At 34.9% G+C, this 15,216-nt stretch overlaps 2 protein-coding genes and 1 pseudogene across 2 annotated transcripts; 2 read left to right on the forward strand and 1 right to left on the reverse strand.

The window, feature by feature from the left end:
• The window catches only part of LOC122142255, a 3,289-nt pseudogene extending 2,069 nt beyond the window's left edge, over nucleotides 1–1,220 (forward strand).
• A 376-nt stretch (nucleotides 1,221–1,596) lies between these two features.
• Nucleotides 1,597–5,354, forward strand: LOC109090786 (claudin-11-like). The gene is made up of 3 exons (XM_042751968.1): nucleotides 1,597–2,477; nucleotides 2,628–2,792; nucleotides 4,257–5,354. Exons 1-3 carry the CDS (start codon nucleotides 2,252–2,254, stop codon nucleotides 4,514–4,516), a joined length of 651 nt encoding a protein of 216 aa, XP_042607902.1. The 5' UTR covers nucleotides 1,597–2,251; the 3' UTR covers nucleotides 4,517–5,354.
• A 1,011-nt stretch (nucleotides 5,355–6,365) lies between these two features.
• On the reverse strand, nucleotides 6,366–15,167 carry LOC109090192 (probable cationic amino acid transporter). The gene is given in 8 exon segments (XM_042751967.1): nucleotides 6,366–6,971; nucleotides 8,337–9,187; nucleotides 10,261–10,469; nucleotides 12,149–12,295; nucleotides 12,414–12,631; nucleotides 12,743–12,818; nucleotides 12,820–12,992; nucleotides 14,409–15,167. Coding segments are annotated over 8 exon segments (2,295 nt in total). The 5' UTR covers nucleotides 14,707–15,167; the 3' UTR covers nucleotides 6,366–6,648.
• Between the last annotated feature and the right edge of the window lie 49 nt (nucleotides 15,168–15,216).

Here is a 15,216-nt window from a genome sequence, read left to right on the forward strand (position 1 = left end):
TTCAGGGAGGCTGAATGCATTTGTTGTTGTGTTTGTTTGAAGCTTACATCCAGACGTCTCGCGCTCTGATGGTCTCCTCCTCTCTGCTCGGTCTGCCGGCTCTGGCGCTCGTGCTGCTGGCGATGCCATGCGTCAAGCTGAGCCAAGAGACTGAAGACACCACAAACACAGACGCGCAGTGCTGGAGGACTTCTTATACCTGTTCATATGTGAGTTATTACAGTGTTACTGATGAGAAATATATTAGGGTCAGACCGTCAGCCTCAGAAAGAGGTGTTCATTCACATCTAAACAATTTGGACATTTCAATGGTATTTCTAAGTGTATAGGCTAGTCACCCAAAATTAAAAGCGCTGTCACCTATCACTTCAAAACCTTACAATCCTGTAAACTTAGCCTATTGTCTGAAAGCATGGTAGCAATTAAGGGTCTCAAGTATGTGAGCGGTTTTACAGGATGTTATTTAATAGCAGTAGGTGAGGGAACTGTTAGAATCTCCTTTTTTTTATGGGTAAATCATTATCAGGGTCAATGATTTTATATTTTTGGCTGAGAGCAAGGAGATCACCTTCCTGTGTCAGCGTGGAAAGGTTTGACAAGAACAGAAGTGCTGTTTTATTGTTTGCATGTCCCATTGTATATATTTTCCTATCGTATTCCATATGTATACATGTATAACAATGCAGTGTTCTGTGTGTATAAATTACAAAAAAAATGTTTTGTGAAGGATTTGTAATATTTAATATATTTGTCTTCTAAGGCTCTAGAAAGTACAAATGCGAATCATTTCAAGTTTATAAACATTTTTAAACAACGTTTGAGATACTGACATAAATGACATTTTGTGAAATCTCCGCAGTGGTACTGTGTAATCAGACAGACTGTCAAAGAATAAGATAAGAAGAAGGTACCCGAAGGCAATCGTTTTAAAAATCAAGGCAGTGAAAGGTGCCTTTTTTTATGAGACCTATGAAAACTACTGTAGGCATTTTGCTGAGGCAAGCTATGTACTAGATTGTGTCATCAAGTGTTGTTTCTCGTTGTTACATTACCTTTCTTGTGCCACTTTTGATTATTTAATTAAACCAACTACATTTTGTTACGGAACTTTGAATTGGTCATTTATTGTACACATTTCTTTGTTGATTTTATTTTTGTTTTTTGTCCTTTTACAGGTGTATCTTCAACAGGTGGCAATGTGGTTCAAAAGTTTGGGCTGATCTCTATTCATCACAGAATCCTGAAAAGTCAGCAAAGACTTTTACAATGTTACAAAAACTTCTACTAAATACAAAACTCTCAGAAAACAATTCAACAAAGAAACAAAAAATCTATTAAAAATGTTCTATCTATTCATCAAAGAATCATGAAAAAATGTATCATGGTTTCAAGAAAAATACTAAGTAATACAACTGTGTTCAACATTAATAATAAATGTTTCTTGAGCAGCAAATCAGCATATTAGAATGATTTCTGAAGGATCATGTGACACTGGAGTAATGGCTGCTGAAAAATAAACTTTGTCATCCAGGAAAAAAAAAAAAACATAAAAAATAATTAAATACAATAAATCTCCCCCAATATATATATATATAAAAAAAATAATAATAATTACTGACCCCAAACATTTGAACAGTAGTGTATAAATCTGTTTTCTGTCATTTAGTAAGGGTGGTTTCTCTGAGCTTGGTATGAGTCATCATAAAGAGTCCAGATATGTTTCTGATGCCAAAAATTGATCTCGGTCAGCATTATATCATCTAACCCACTAGATGGCATTCACACCCAAAATAATAATTTCATACTTCCTCAGAAAGCGTCTTTTTAAATTGTTACGGTTGACATAAAGTTCTGTTGTAGTTTGTGAATTATTAAACCGATTATTTAATTTGGGAATAAGCCGAAAAATATAAAACTGAGAGAGAAAATGAAAGCAGATACTTATTATAACTGTAATAAATCAAAGATGTTATTCTCCAAACTTTGAGGGAAGGCGATTGTGATGTATGTGGCTGTGATTTCTTCTGATTGGCTGAAAGCTGGGCACGTCCACTATAAAAAGTAAATTTACCAACTGGATTGTTTTCACAGTCCATTCTCAAACTGTTAGTATGCGCATCTTCTCTATAATTTAGGGTCAGTGATCTTAAAATATTTTTTAATGTTTTTGTGTTAGTATTTTTTTTTATTTTTTTTACTTGAATACCATAAACTTCTTCTCTGCGAACACATTTGTATATATTCAGTAAGAATGTCCCATAGCTGTCGTCTGCTTTGTGGTTTTTTAATGAGCTGCATCGGCTGGACTGGTATTATAATAGCGACCTCAACAAACGACTGGGTGGTGACCTGTAAATACGGCATGCACACCTGCAGGAAGATGGATGAGCTGGAGACCAAGGGCTTGTGGACAGAGTGCGTTATCTCTACTGCTCTCTATCACTGCATCTCACTCAACCAGATCCTCGATATACCAGGTGAGAAAGAGTTCAACAAATCATTATTTTCTTTGCATGCAATCTTTTATTATTTATTCCGATTTAGGGTTTTTTTTTTTTTTTTTTTTTTTGTGCAAATTATAGATTTTCAGGGAGGCTGAATGCATTTGTTGTTGTGTTTGTTTGAAGCTTACATCCAGACGTCTCGCGCTCTGATGGTCTCCTCCTCTCTGCTCGGTCTGCCGGCTCTGGCGCTCGTGCTGCTGGCGATGCCATGCGTCAAGCTGAGCCAAGAGACTGAAGACACCAAACACAGACGCGCAGTGCTGGGAGGACTTCTTATACTGTTCATATGTGAGTTATTACAGTGTTACTGATGAGAAATATATTAGGGTCAGACCGTCAGCCTCAGGAAGAGGTGTCATTCACATCTCAACAATTTGGACATTTCAATGGTAATTTCTTAAAGGGATAGTTCACCCCAAAATTAAAGCGCTGTCATTTATTCACTCAAATGTTGTTCCAAAATCTGTTCACTTTCTTTGTTATAGAACACGAAAAGAGTCAATAATGTGCTATTCTCTGTTTTCAATTAATGAGAGTTTAAATAATATAAAATTATCAACAAAGTTGTTTTGTGTATTATATTCTAAGTCTTCTGAAGTCATATAGGATAACTTTTTTTTTGACAAATAGAGGGAAAGCTGTTATATAGTCAGTGTGTAAACCTGTCATTTATGATTTGGATGGGTTAATTAACTGAAAAGATCTACTTGTATCACTACTTCACTAATGAACTCTCATGTAACCGCCAAGAGGGATTATGTTCAATGAATGCATCCTTTCTACTTTTAACTGAACTGTCCTTTAAACTTTTTACTCAATCCTAAATTTGTGGATTTTACAGTTTAAAGTAGCACTTATCACTATTATAAATAAAGGTTCTTCATTCTCTTCAATGAAGAACCTTCAATATCCTTGGATGCTTCAGATTGAACATCAGAATGAATGTTCTGCACACTAAGAACAAATGTTTCTTTGAAGAATTGTGCACTGAAAGGTTCTTCGGGGAACCAAAAATGGTTCTATATGGCATCGAGGCAAAAACCCCTTTTGTAACTTTTTTTTTTTTTAAGTGTTAAGTGCTACACTTAATCAACTCCATCATATTAAACTTGGTATTTACCAAAACCCATTTAACTAATAACACCCAAGCACCATTTCTAGAACAGCCATGGTACCATTTCCTGCAAAAAAAGGACCCAGTGATATATTACTCATGAACCTAAAATAAAAATGTGTTAAATTGTTGAAAATGTTGCAGTTCCAAGCAAAATGCTAGATGTCGTCCTCTGGTTGTACATATCCTCTCTAAAGTCAAGCTTTCAACAAACAGGGCTGAAAATGTCCTTGACTGAAGAAACTGTAAAACATCCAGAGATTTCCTACATCCTGTTAGAGTGGGAAGAGCCAGTCATGGTCAACTGTCCGACCCATTTCTACAGGTGACTGGTTTACATTTGGCTAGTTTGTTCCGTAAAGTAACAACACAAAAGTCCTAAGGTGTGGTCACATTTACTGTTGTTCAGCAAAATGCTCTAATTTCAAAGAGAATCTACGCTTTCTGGAATTTCATGTGAGGGTGAAAGCTTTCCAAATGCAAATTTCAGATCAGGTTCGATTGGTCAAGCAAATCTGATACACTGACCCACAAAAACCTACTTGATTTGAAGGTGACTTTTTTCATTGCAGTCAAGTCAGTTTGCTATTCTCCATGATTCTGGTATTACGTTATAGTGGCCTTCCTGTTGTTTTCAGCTCTGTGCGGGATGGTGTCGACGGTGTGGTTCCCCATCGGAGTGCTTCACGAAGACGGCCTGATGTCGTTCGGATTCTCTCTGTATGCTGGCTGGGTCGGTTCAGTCCTTTGTTTTTTTGGCAGCTCTGTGATGATTTGTTGCTCAAGGGGCGACGGCCCAAGTCAAAATCCTGAAAACCACTACTACTACTCAAAACACAGCGGAGTTACCAACTCCGGCCCTCCTATTAACAACCATGCCAAGAGCGCACATGTGTGAGAGTGAAGACACACTGGATAGGACCGCAGACTCCTTACCTCAAGATTTGAGCACATACCAAATATGTGAAGAAATAGTTTTTTAACTGCCATGGTTTGACTGCAAACATGTGAAGATTTGGCGGGGACAGAGAATTCAGTGGAAACTGTTATCTAAAACTCCCAGACGTTTAAATATTAAAGGCTTTGTTTGAACAGACACTGAAAAGAATTCAAAGGGAAACAGTTCTTGATTCCCTAGGCATGTTTTTTCATGGACGTTTGTGAGTCAAAGTATTTACACTATTCATTTTGCTCCTATATTTTTTCGGTGACTTTCTTTTAACTTTTTTTTTTACTTGTTGTGCATATAAGCTTATTATATAATGCCAGCATTTAGGAAAGCATGTACACCCAGACAGACAGAAAGACAGACGAACAGGAAACCTGTGTGATTAAATGACCAGATGTCATCTGCACTGTTTTCCTGATCTCCTCACAGCTTCCTGCACACAACCTCCTAGGAAATCAGCGTTTGAAATTTGAGAAAAAATATCTGTAAGAAGATAACCGGTCATTTTTCTGGTCTCATATGGTTGGAGGGTTGATTTATTGTTGTAATGTATTATTTTATGCACTGTTTGGGGGTTTGAAGACATAAAACTACCGTCCAGTGTTATGCATAGTGCTTTTTCAAATCGTCACGCCATCTCATGTTACACAAATGTAATGTGTCTAAATGAAAACATGAACTCGCAAAATATTGTTATAGCTGATGACACAAAAAAGACACCATTTGTGCTTGTAAAATATATTAATTTTAATATTTCATTTGAAATATATTTGTATATTCTTTCAAACATGTAACTCTTGATCTCTGTGAATATAAATGTTATAGCTGTAGGGAAGAAATATAAATATCTTCGTGCAAACCTAAACAAGGGTCAAACCACAAGAGAAAGACATTTCTACAAACCAACATAGGAGGAATTTGATATCAACGTCGCAAAATATTTTGAGAACTATTAAGCTTTCACAGGGAGCCAATCATAATATTTCCCCCTGAAATTCAAGGGGGAGTTTGAGCTTTTAGATCAAACACAGCTGTGGAGATGATGTAAGGTGAAAAGTCCACTCAATGCATCTACAGAGGGTTTCTGCTCATGTAGTGACAACTTGCATGAGTTTTTGCTTTAAAGAGTCATCCTGAGTTTTTATACGGAGAAGACAAAGACATTGCTTTTAGGATCTAAGTATAATGAAAAAGTGAATTTAAAACCAACACTGTAACAACAGCTCACTTGAGAAAGAAATACTAATTCTGTTAAATATCTAAGCAAGCTTATATTTGATTAAAGTAGAATAATATTAAGGAGGGGCTATTTAAAGGCACTTATGAAGCCTCAATTTAAAAGAAAACTGGTCTAAACATCCCTCTAGATAATCGCTTATCTGTCACAAGGTGCAAATGCATTTTACCAAGTAGCTGTTCAAGAATAAATATGTTTAAGTTCACTAAGAAATACACACAAAATGTTTTAATAATTAGAGGGATATGATTAACAACACCTTCAAACCTAGAAAATCCTTCAGTGACTGATTCTGTCAAGTAGAATGTGTTCCTGGACTGACATTTGTTCCTCTCAAACAAGCACATACTAATGTTAACCATTAACTACCCATTTGGTCTCATGAGATCCTAATCAAAACAAAAATATTAATTTTAATAATGGATTTATTGAATGGACACTACTTTATTATATAAATTAAATAAAAAAGAAATTGTTTTAAAGTAAGCATGAAATGAAAATTCATGTTTTATAAATGCATCTTAATGATCTTCTTGTAAACCATTTTTCCACGCATCATGGTTTTTTTTTTTTTTCCGTTTTTACTCAAATTTCGTAACATGATTTTCCATTCACTCTGATATGTATCACTATATGTCGCTTCCATTTTATTCTGACTTTAAATGTATTATCAACAGTATGTTTTAATTAAAATTGTCTAATTTATCCTCATAATGCACATTTTCCTTTTGTCTTCATTACTTATTACAGTATTGCCGCATTGACCTAGGGACATATTCTATTTGCCAAAATCATGGTCACCCAAATCCAACCTCCACTGCGACAGTAGTTTAGTGTATATTGCTCACTCAGGTGAATACTCTTCATTGACTAGCTCCTCAAAGCCTTTATTGGTCCTGCCTTTGCCTCTGTAATTATGACTGTTGGACGGTCTCTGTTCATCATAGTGCTGCTGGTAGTGTTTCTGATAGCCACGCTCCTCAGCCGCCCAGCCCTGGTACTGTCCGTCCTCTTCGTCCTCCTGAGGGGGGAGGTCTTCATCGATATTGAAGCTGTCGTCCACCTCTGTGTCATACCTCTGGTAGGAGCTGGCGTGAGCCGCTTCCTCTCTAGCGCTGAGTTCCAGCGAACTGTTCCACATCCCATAGCTAAAATAGATCAGCACACCTGTAGGATGAAGAGATGGGGACAGTTAAGGCCCATTCACACCGAGGATGATCATTCTAATTCTATGAGAACAGGGAAGTGCGCACCATGACTATAACATTAACAACATAAAGGAATATCTTTGGAATCACTTTAAGAACTGCAGCGTGCAGCTTATATAGTCATCGCTATAGTTATCATTCTTGGTGTAAATGGGTGTTTACAGATGATTGGGAATATATGGAGTAGAGCTGCATGATTTGCTGATAAAAATTGTGATTGTGATTTTAAATGTAATATTAAAAAAACTTTTTTTTTGGTGCCGATAGCCTCACAGGCAGTACACCGACATTTAGCACTGTTGTGCTTCAGCCGTCCCGAGTACGAGTCCCGGCTAATGGACCTTTTCTGATACTGCCTCCCTCTCTCTCTCCCACTTCGCTTCCTGTCTACCGACTGGCCAATCAAAATGTTATGTATGGTTATGTATGGAGTATTATAAAGTATACTCTGTATTTTATTTTACAGTGAAATATCACAATATAAATATAAATATTAATTTTAAATAATAATTATAAATATTTAAATAACATTAAATAAGTAAATAATTTAATATTGCAAAAAATAATACATGTAAATATATATAAATATTAATTGTAAATAATATGTAAAGAATATTGTAAATACATAATATAGAAATAATATATGTAAATAAATATAATACCTTATTTTACAGTTAAATAATACATTATATAAAAAAAATAAATTAAAATAATTAAAATAAATTTTTTATATTATTTAAAAATAAATAAAATCATTTTTAAATAATGCATTTTAAATAATTTATTTATATAATAATAAAATAAAATATTTGTATAATATAAAATAGTTTATCCAAATAAAATCAACAACAACAAAAACTAAAGAAATATTACTATTGTAAGGTTTCACTGTAAAATGTATAAGATTTATTTAAAAAATATTAAATAATATTAAATAATATTTTATGATTTACTACTACAACTACACCACAAAATATTATTTCACAATATTTAATATTTTATTTAAACAATATATTTAGATTCAAAATTAAAAAAAAAAAAAATTTACTATTGTGATATTTCATTGTATAATAAAGTAGAAAACAATTAAAATTGAGTCTTAATTTCTTAATTTTTAAATGTTAAATTATAGATCAGACCTTTTTTGTTGATAATGAGTAAATAATGAGCTGCTCACATGTAAGAATAGTTCTGTGTTTAACATGCAATATGCGCTTATATTTATTTATTGCAATTTAATAATCATACTACGTTATAATAGGTTTTATTCTGATTAATCATGTAGCCCTAATGTCTAGCATACACAAGAGAAGATCTGGCTTACCTAGTGAGCACCACACCACAAAGCGCACCCAGGTGATGCTGGAGAGTTTGAGCATGAGGTAAATGTTCACCAGCATGGCAGCGATGGGCACAAAGGGAACACAGGGCGCCATGTAGGGTAACTTTTTAGGGTTCTCTGGCTGCCGGAGAATAATAATAACCAAAGTGACCATGAGGACAATCACAGTAATTATAAAAGGTAATATTGCCCAGCGAGCTCCTCCTGAGACCTGGTCGAAGCCATAGATGACAAGTGTCCAGAGAAAGAAGGTCAAGATGAAGAAAAGGAGGACACAGGAAGTAACAGTACGTCCTGTTGCAGGTGTGGGCCTATCGCCCAAGTTTGGAAGGCCCAAACGCATCCGTATAGTGTAATAATGAGACCCCAAAATGCGTTTCAAGAGACTATTGGAGTCATCCACCTCAGTGCTGTTATCTCCAGCGCCGTAGCCGGAACTATCCGACTGGTAACCTCCAGAGTCCGACTTTTCAATCAGAGTTTCGTCGTCTCCTTTGGAGGGGAGGTTCTTGGACCCACAGGGGTTGTCGGCGTATTCTTCTCCATCAGGTGAGTTCATGTCCTTCTCACTAGCTGCCATCTTTTCCTCCTTCCTCTTCCTCTCCTCCTCTTCCTCCTCAGTAAGGAAACTGGTGAAGCCGTCTCTGTCGGGCTGATATCGCAGAAGCAGCACACATACTGACACCAGTGTGTAGGCCAGCAGCGTGCCGATGGACATCATCTCGATCAGGTCCCTCAGACTCACCAGAAGAGCCAACAGAGCAGCCAGAGAGCCTGATACAGCACAGGCCAGCACAGGCGTCTCTGTGTGCGGACTCACAAAGGACAGGAACCTGGCGTACACACAAACAAGCCAGAGTTATTATAGGTAACTAAAACTAAAACCATAAAAAAAAAAAAACATTTTTGTTACTTGAAATAAAATCATCATTCACTGAAAAAAAAAAAAATCCATTTCAGAATTGCCAAGACAAGGCACTTTGAGGTACTAAAACAAAATAAACAAAACCTAATAAATTATATAAAATTCTATAAAGATATTTGAAAATAATGACAAAAATATCCAATAAAATGGCTAAAACTGTAACTAAAATATATAATTGCATTTTAATCCAGGACTAATATGTTTGTAAGGCTGCACAATTTGAGCAACGATTTGTTAAAAAATAATATACACATAATTTATAATAAAACAAATAAAAATTGCAATAACCTACAGGAAAATTCCTTAAACTTACTAAAAATGTAATTTAAAACATTCTAGGTTTGCTTCTTTGTGTTTTATTTTGTGACTAAAAACTATATCTGCATAAAATATTAATAAAAATTACAAATTACAATAAAAAAAAAAAAAATTACTAAAACTTTAACTAAAAGAAAATCTCAATTTTTCAGATAAAATATCTCATTGTGATTTTTTAATTGCTATTGAAAACCTTATAGGGATTGCTGTAGTGCTTAAATACTATATAGACATATGAAAGAAAGGAAGAAAAAAAGAAAGAAAGAAAGATGACCAAAACCTAAAATTTTTAAAACTTTAACTTAAAAAAAAAAAATTTGAATTTGTGATTTAAAATTGTTTTTGTTTTTTTTGTTTTTTTTAAATCCAGGTTTGCTTCACTTGTTTGTATAGGGCTGCACAATTTGGCCAAATCTTTGTGATTAAAAACTACATATTAACAGTAAAACAACAATAACAACTAATAACAATTTGAACCAACAATGAATTACTAAAATGTTTACTAAAATTAAACTGAAAACAGAAAATATAAAAATTAAATCTAATTCAAAATATTACCAAAACCATTTCAATGGTACTTAAAATAGCACTGAAACAAACTTGGGATAAAAAGCTTGTAAAACATGCATAGCATAAAATAAAGAAAAGCATATAGACCAATACCTGAAAAGCAGCCCATCTCCTGCCATGGCATAGATAACTCTGGGCATAGGGAACAGAGATCCCAGCAGGCTGACAGTGAGTCCTGCAACAGCGCCCACAGCTACAATATACTTCCCTGCCAAGAAGCCGTGAATGGCAAACATCTCCATAAGCGGGGCATCGCCATCAATCCGGTTAAATGGCACCAACAGCGTCAGAATCACACTCACCTCAGACATATAAACAGGTAAAAAGCTTATTATGTGGCAGTTTGTCACAACAATTTAAAATACGTGGCATGAAATGTGCTTTAGGACACAATCTCAGTCCAGAACTTAATTCAAGGTGTAGCGATGAATGGATGCTGTATAATGAATAATCCAATTCCATTGCACAATAAGAAAACTCATGATGCATTCAATCTGTCTCAGGAGAATAAAAGCAAATTGCTTTCAGATTAATATTTGAAAAAGAATGAGTAGAGGTCTTCAGCTCTAGGGATCAGAATAGGGCTTAAATAAATTACAGGCCAGCTCTTAAGTGCTTGAATGATTCATTGAATTGTTTGAATGTGCAATGTAGGCTGAAATACTTGCCTATCTTGAACACCTATTTTTTCTGCAGAGCCTCTCCTTTAATAATTCAATATTCAAATTTGGTAAACAGTTTGATGTCAGAGTTAGGTTACAAAGTATAGAATCCATGTTTATTTTATTAATATCTTTCAGGCTATCTATAAGCTGGTACATAAAAAAAAAGCTTTCTGAACCATATGTATGATGATCCCTTTGACAGGTACATGCTTCTTAAAGGGATAGTCCACCCAAAAATTCTGTCATTAATTACTCACCCTCATGACGTTCCAAACCCGTGAGACCTTTATTTATCTTCAGAACACTAATTAAGATATTTTTGGTGAAATCCAAGAGCTTTCTGACCCTGCATGGACAGCAATGCAACTGACATGTTCAATGCCCAGAAAAATAGTAAGGACATCATTAAATTAGCCCATGTGACATCAGTGGCTCAACCTTAATGTTATGAAGCTACGAGAATACTTTTTGTGTCATTGTCTGACACGTAAGAGTAGAAATTGTTGAAAAAAAGTTGTTCTTTTTGTTTTCTTTGCACATAAACAGTATATTTGAACATGTCATGTCTGTTGCTGTCTGTGAAGAATCAGAAAGCTCTTGGATTTCACAGAAAGGTCTTACGGGTTTGGAACAACATGAGGGCAGGTAATTAATGACAGAATTTTCATTTTTGGGTGAGCTACCCCTTTAAAAAAGTAAAGGCCACTATATGTTTTCAAATTTTATATTACACAGATCCATTTAAACTTAGTGAGAAAAACCGTATTCGAGATATTATAAATGCAACAAAAAATTATATAATTTTGCAGAAAACGCATCTTAAAATTAAAATTAGGCTTAAATAATTGGCTTTTTATTGTACTAAAGTTAGAGCAAATTATTAAAATACCTTGCAAATATTTATTTTGTATTAAATTAGCTATTGCTAGCTAAATAACTATTGGAGTTATTACTTTAAGATTTATTTAGTTATTTATTTGCACTTCAACTATGAATTGATAAAATTATCATGTATAAAAATATGAATAATTGTGACAGAGAATAATGCCCTAAAACCTCCAGTGAACAAGATAAATGTGACAATACTCCACAGACAAATGCACAAAATATAGGCAGGTTTTTTTCTATGTATTTATATTTACTATTGAAAACTAGGGGTTGATTAATCTCAGATCTTAAATCCTTAGAAAGCAGAATCATGACAGAAATAATATCTTATTTGGTAAACTTGTTAAAAAATTATGTAATTAAACAAAACTACAACTAATGTGGTTCTCAGTCCAGTATTTGGGTATGAGAGGAGTCACTGTACTCACAGAGACGTACGCTGTGAGACAGGTGACGAGAGACGCTGTTATGGCATATGGAATGGAAGTGTCAGGGCTCTTGGCCTCTTCTCCTGTGGTGGCGATAATATCAAAGCCAATGAAGGCGTAGTAACAGGTTGCAGCTCCTTGCATGACCTACAGAGCACATAAAAAATATTGATCTTTATTATAGCAGAATGCTCATTTTGCTAAACATCACATTCATTGAAGACAAAGAGTAATGCATATATTCCTATATAGCTAACATTCTTACCCCTGACCAGCCATAGGGCAGAAACCTCCCATCCTCCCAGTTGGCTCCAGAAAGGAAAAACAGTCCAGCAAGCACCATAAAGACCCACACGACCAGGTTAACCATATTCAACACATTATTGAAGCTCACAGAGTTTTTCACCCCAAAACCCACAATCACCGTCACCACCATAGCGATCAGCAGAGCCAGCAGGTCTGGATAAGATTCCTCTCCCTTACCTGAAAAGAGACAAACAAATGAACTGTGTGAGGAACATGAAGGATGGATAAAGACCACATCAACCACACAAGTGATTTGTTTAGTTTCTGATCACTAGGAAAGACACTTACCCAGGCCATTCAATGTTCCAAGATGGTTGATCATGTAGCGGCTGATGGTGTGATTGGCTAAAGAGTCGAACATGCGAAAAAATGCTGACACTCAGTGCACGTGGCCCCTCTGCTGTGCCAATCAAATACTCCAAAATGAGATTCCAGCCAATAAAAAAGGCCACAAATTCTCCCACTGTGACATAACTGTATGTGTAGGCGGAGCCTGTTGTTTTAGGCACTCTCACACCAAACTCAGCATAGCAGACGCCTGTGTGAAAATCACTGAGATTAGCTGTTTGACAAGTTCAGAATGCAGAAACACATTTAAAGTCAACGTCTGGAATTTTGTGGATGCGGCCATTTATGGATGTTAATTTAGGTCTCAGGTTATCATTTCTATGTGTTTTTATTTTCTGATTATTAGGGAAAAGCAATTAATTTACCATGTTTGAAGTTTTAGTGGCAATGTAAAATTATCTATAATTATAATTTAATGTAGAATTTCAAATTATTATTATTAATAATATAACTTATTTAAACCATAACATGTTTGAAGTTTTATTATAGTATTTATATTTATAATTTATGTAGAAATTACCTGGAGCTCTGTCTTTATTAGGAAAAAAAAATAATGAGAGCTGTTTTCGACCACTTAAGTCATTGATAGTTAAAGCTTACCATGTTTGAAGTTTTATTATAGTATTTATATTTATAAATTATAAAAAATATATTATTATATAACATCAAAAAAATAAAAAAAAAATAATAAGCATTATTATAAATTTCAAATTCAAAATAGTAGTCTTGTTTTAATTTTCTGAAAAATTATTCACATTCATAATTTATGCAGAAAATTATGAGTATTAAAAATAATAAAGTTTATTAATGTTTAAAAATAACATTAAGTTATTAAGTCTTAAGTTTTTATTTTCTGTTTATTAGGAAAATAATTGTGGCAATATGGTTTATTTATATTATTAATTTATTTTTTAAATGTATTGAAAAAAAAATTATTTTAAGTATTATTTCTATTTTTTATTTTGCAACAAGGTGAATAGTTGATTGGCCCGTGTTTAAAATTCAATAATAAATTGACCATTCTTTTATTTCTTTTTTGTATTATTAATATTTTATGTTATTACTCTATTTCAGTTTATTCAGATTAATGGTCTGGTTCTTGGCCTGACAGGTCTCAGTCTTGTGGTTCTTGGTCTAGAACTGGGCCAAGTCTTGGTCTGGTTGACTTACTCTGGTTTAAAAAAATAGTCAAATAACAACTGCTAAAGGTAAGCTAAGAGACCCCATAAGGTATATATTATTGCTGTGGTTTTGTGAACTTTAGACTTAAATTTGAATAATTTTATCTAAATAAAACATAGAAAACAGCACAGCTGGCCATGATTAAAGACAGGTGGAGTTATCTCACAGCCTTCAGGACACATAAAAAAAGAAATTTATATATATAAAATATATATATATATATATATATATATATATATAGATATATATATATATATACACACACACACACACACACACACACACAGTATATATAAAACATGCAATTGTCAAGCTAACTGGACAGATAAGAGGCCTATTTATGTTAGAGCACCAGCAGTGATTTTTGATGCCCTAAATTCAAATGCAAACTGTTCATAAGCTATCAAAAGTCATAAATTCTCACCTGACAGAATGGAAGCCACAGCTGCAATGATGAAGGACAAGATCACTCCAGGTCCTGCCATTTCCTTAGCCACAAGCCCGGCGACCACATACATGCCAGTGCCCACACAGCTGCCCACCCCAAGTGACACCAGATCCACCGTAGTGAGCACACGGGCGAGCCTGGTGCCGTGCAGGTCATCTGAGCCCTCCTGCATGGAGTCCACAGGTTTAGTGCGCAGGATTCGCGAGTGGAGTCCATACCAGGACGACTCCCACTCAATTCTCCTGGGGTCCAGTTTAGCAAAGACAGCGCTCATCCTCCAGCACAGGAAGACTCGATTAAAAGAAGGGTGAGGTTTGTCCTCAGCGTCTCGTTCCAGGTGTTTCCTCTAAACTTGTCTTGTATGAGTGTCTCCTGCTTTATTCTTTGCTCCCTCCTCTCTCTCTATCTCTCTCTCTCTCTCACACACACACACACACACACACGCCGTCTCAGAGAGGATCCATGAGCTGATCAATCATCATAGTGCTCTATACTGAATCCGCAATGACATCCTACAAAAAGAGGGAAGCATGTAAATCGCATATCATCCACAGATAATGAAACATAATCAACTCAGACAAAAAAATCAGGCTAGGTTTAATACTGAAGAGCAACATGTTACAATAGTCAAACAATAGAAAGTGTCCCTTCATTCACTTAGGTGAAATGTTGCTATGGTGGCACGTCTCATTAAACTTGCAGATTAGCATATGGAGAGCATCAGATATCCAGTGGACATTGATATACTAATAGAGAGAACAATGTGAATAGAATGTCATATTTC

This window comes from Cyprinus carpio, chromosome B24, assembly GCF_018340385.1.
Source record: "Cyprinus carpio isolate SPL01 chromosome B24, ASM1834038v1, whole genome shotgun sequence".
In the NCBI taxonomy this organism is placed as follows: Eukaryota; Metazoa; Chordata; class Actinopteri; order Cypriniformes; family Cyprinidae; genus Cyprinus; species Cyprinus carpio.

Coding starts and splice junctions, on each gene's coding strand:
- LOC109090786 (XM_042751968.1), top strand. CDS start 2,252: ATGTCCCATAGCTGTCGTCTGCTTTGTGGTTTTTTAATGAGCTGCATC. Junction 2,478..2,627: donor CCAGATCCTCGATATACCAG/GTGAGAAAGAGT, acceptor GTTTGTTTGAAG/CTTACATCCAGACGTCTCGC. Junction 2,793..4,256: donor ACTTCTTATACTGTTCATAT/GTGAGTTATTAC, acceptor TGTTGTTTTCAG/CTCTGTGCGGGATGGTGTCG.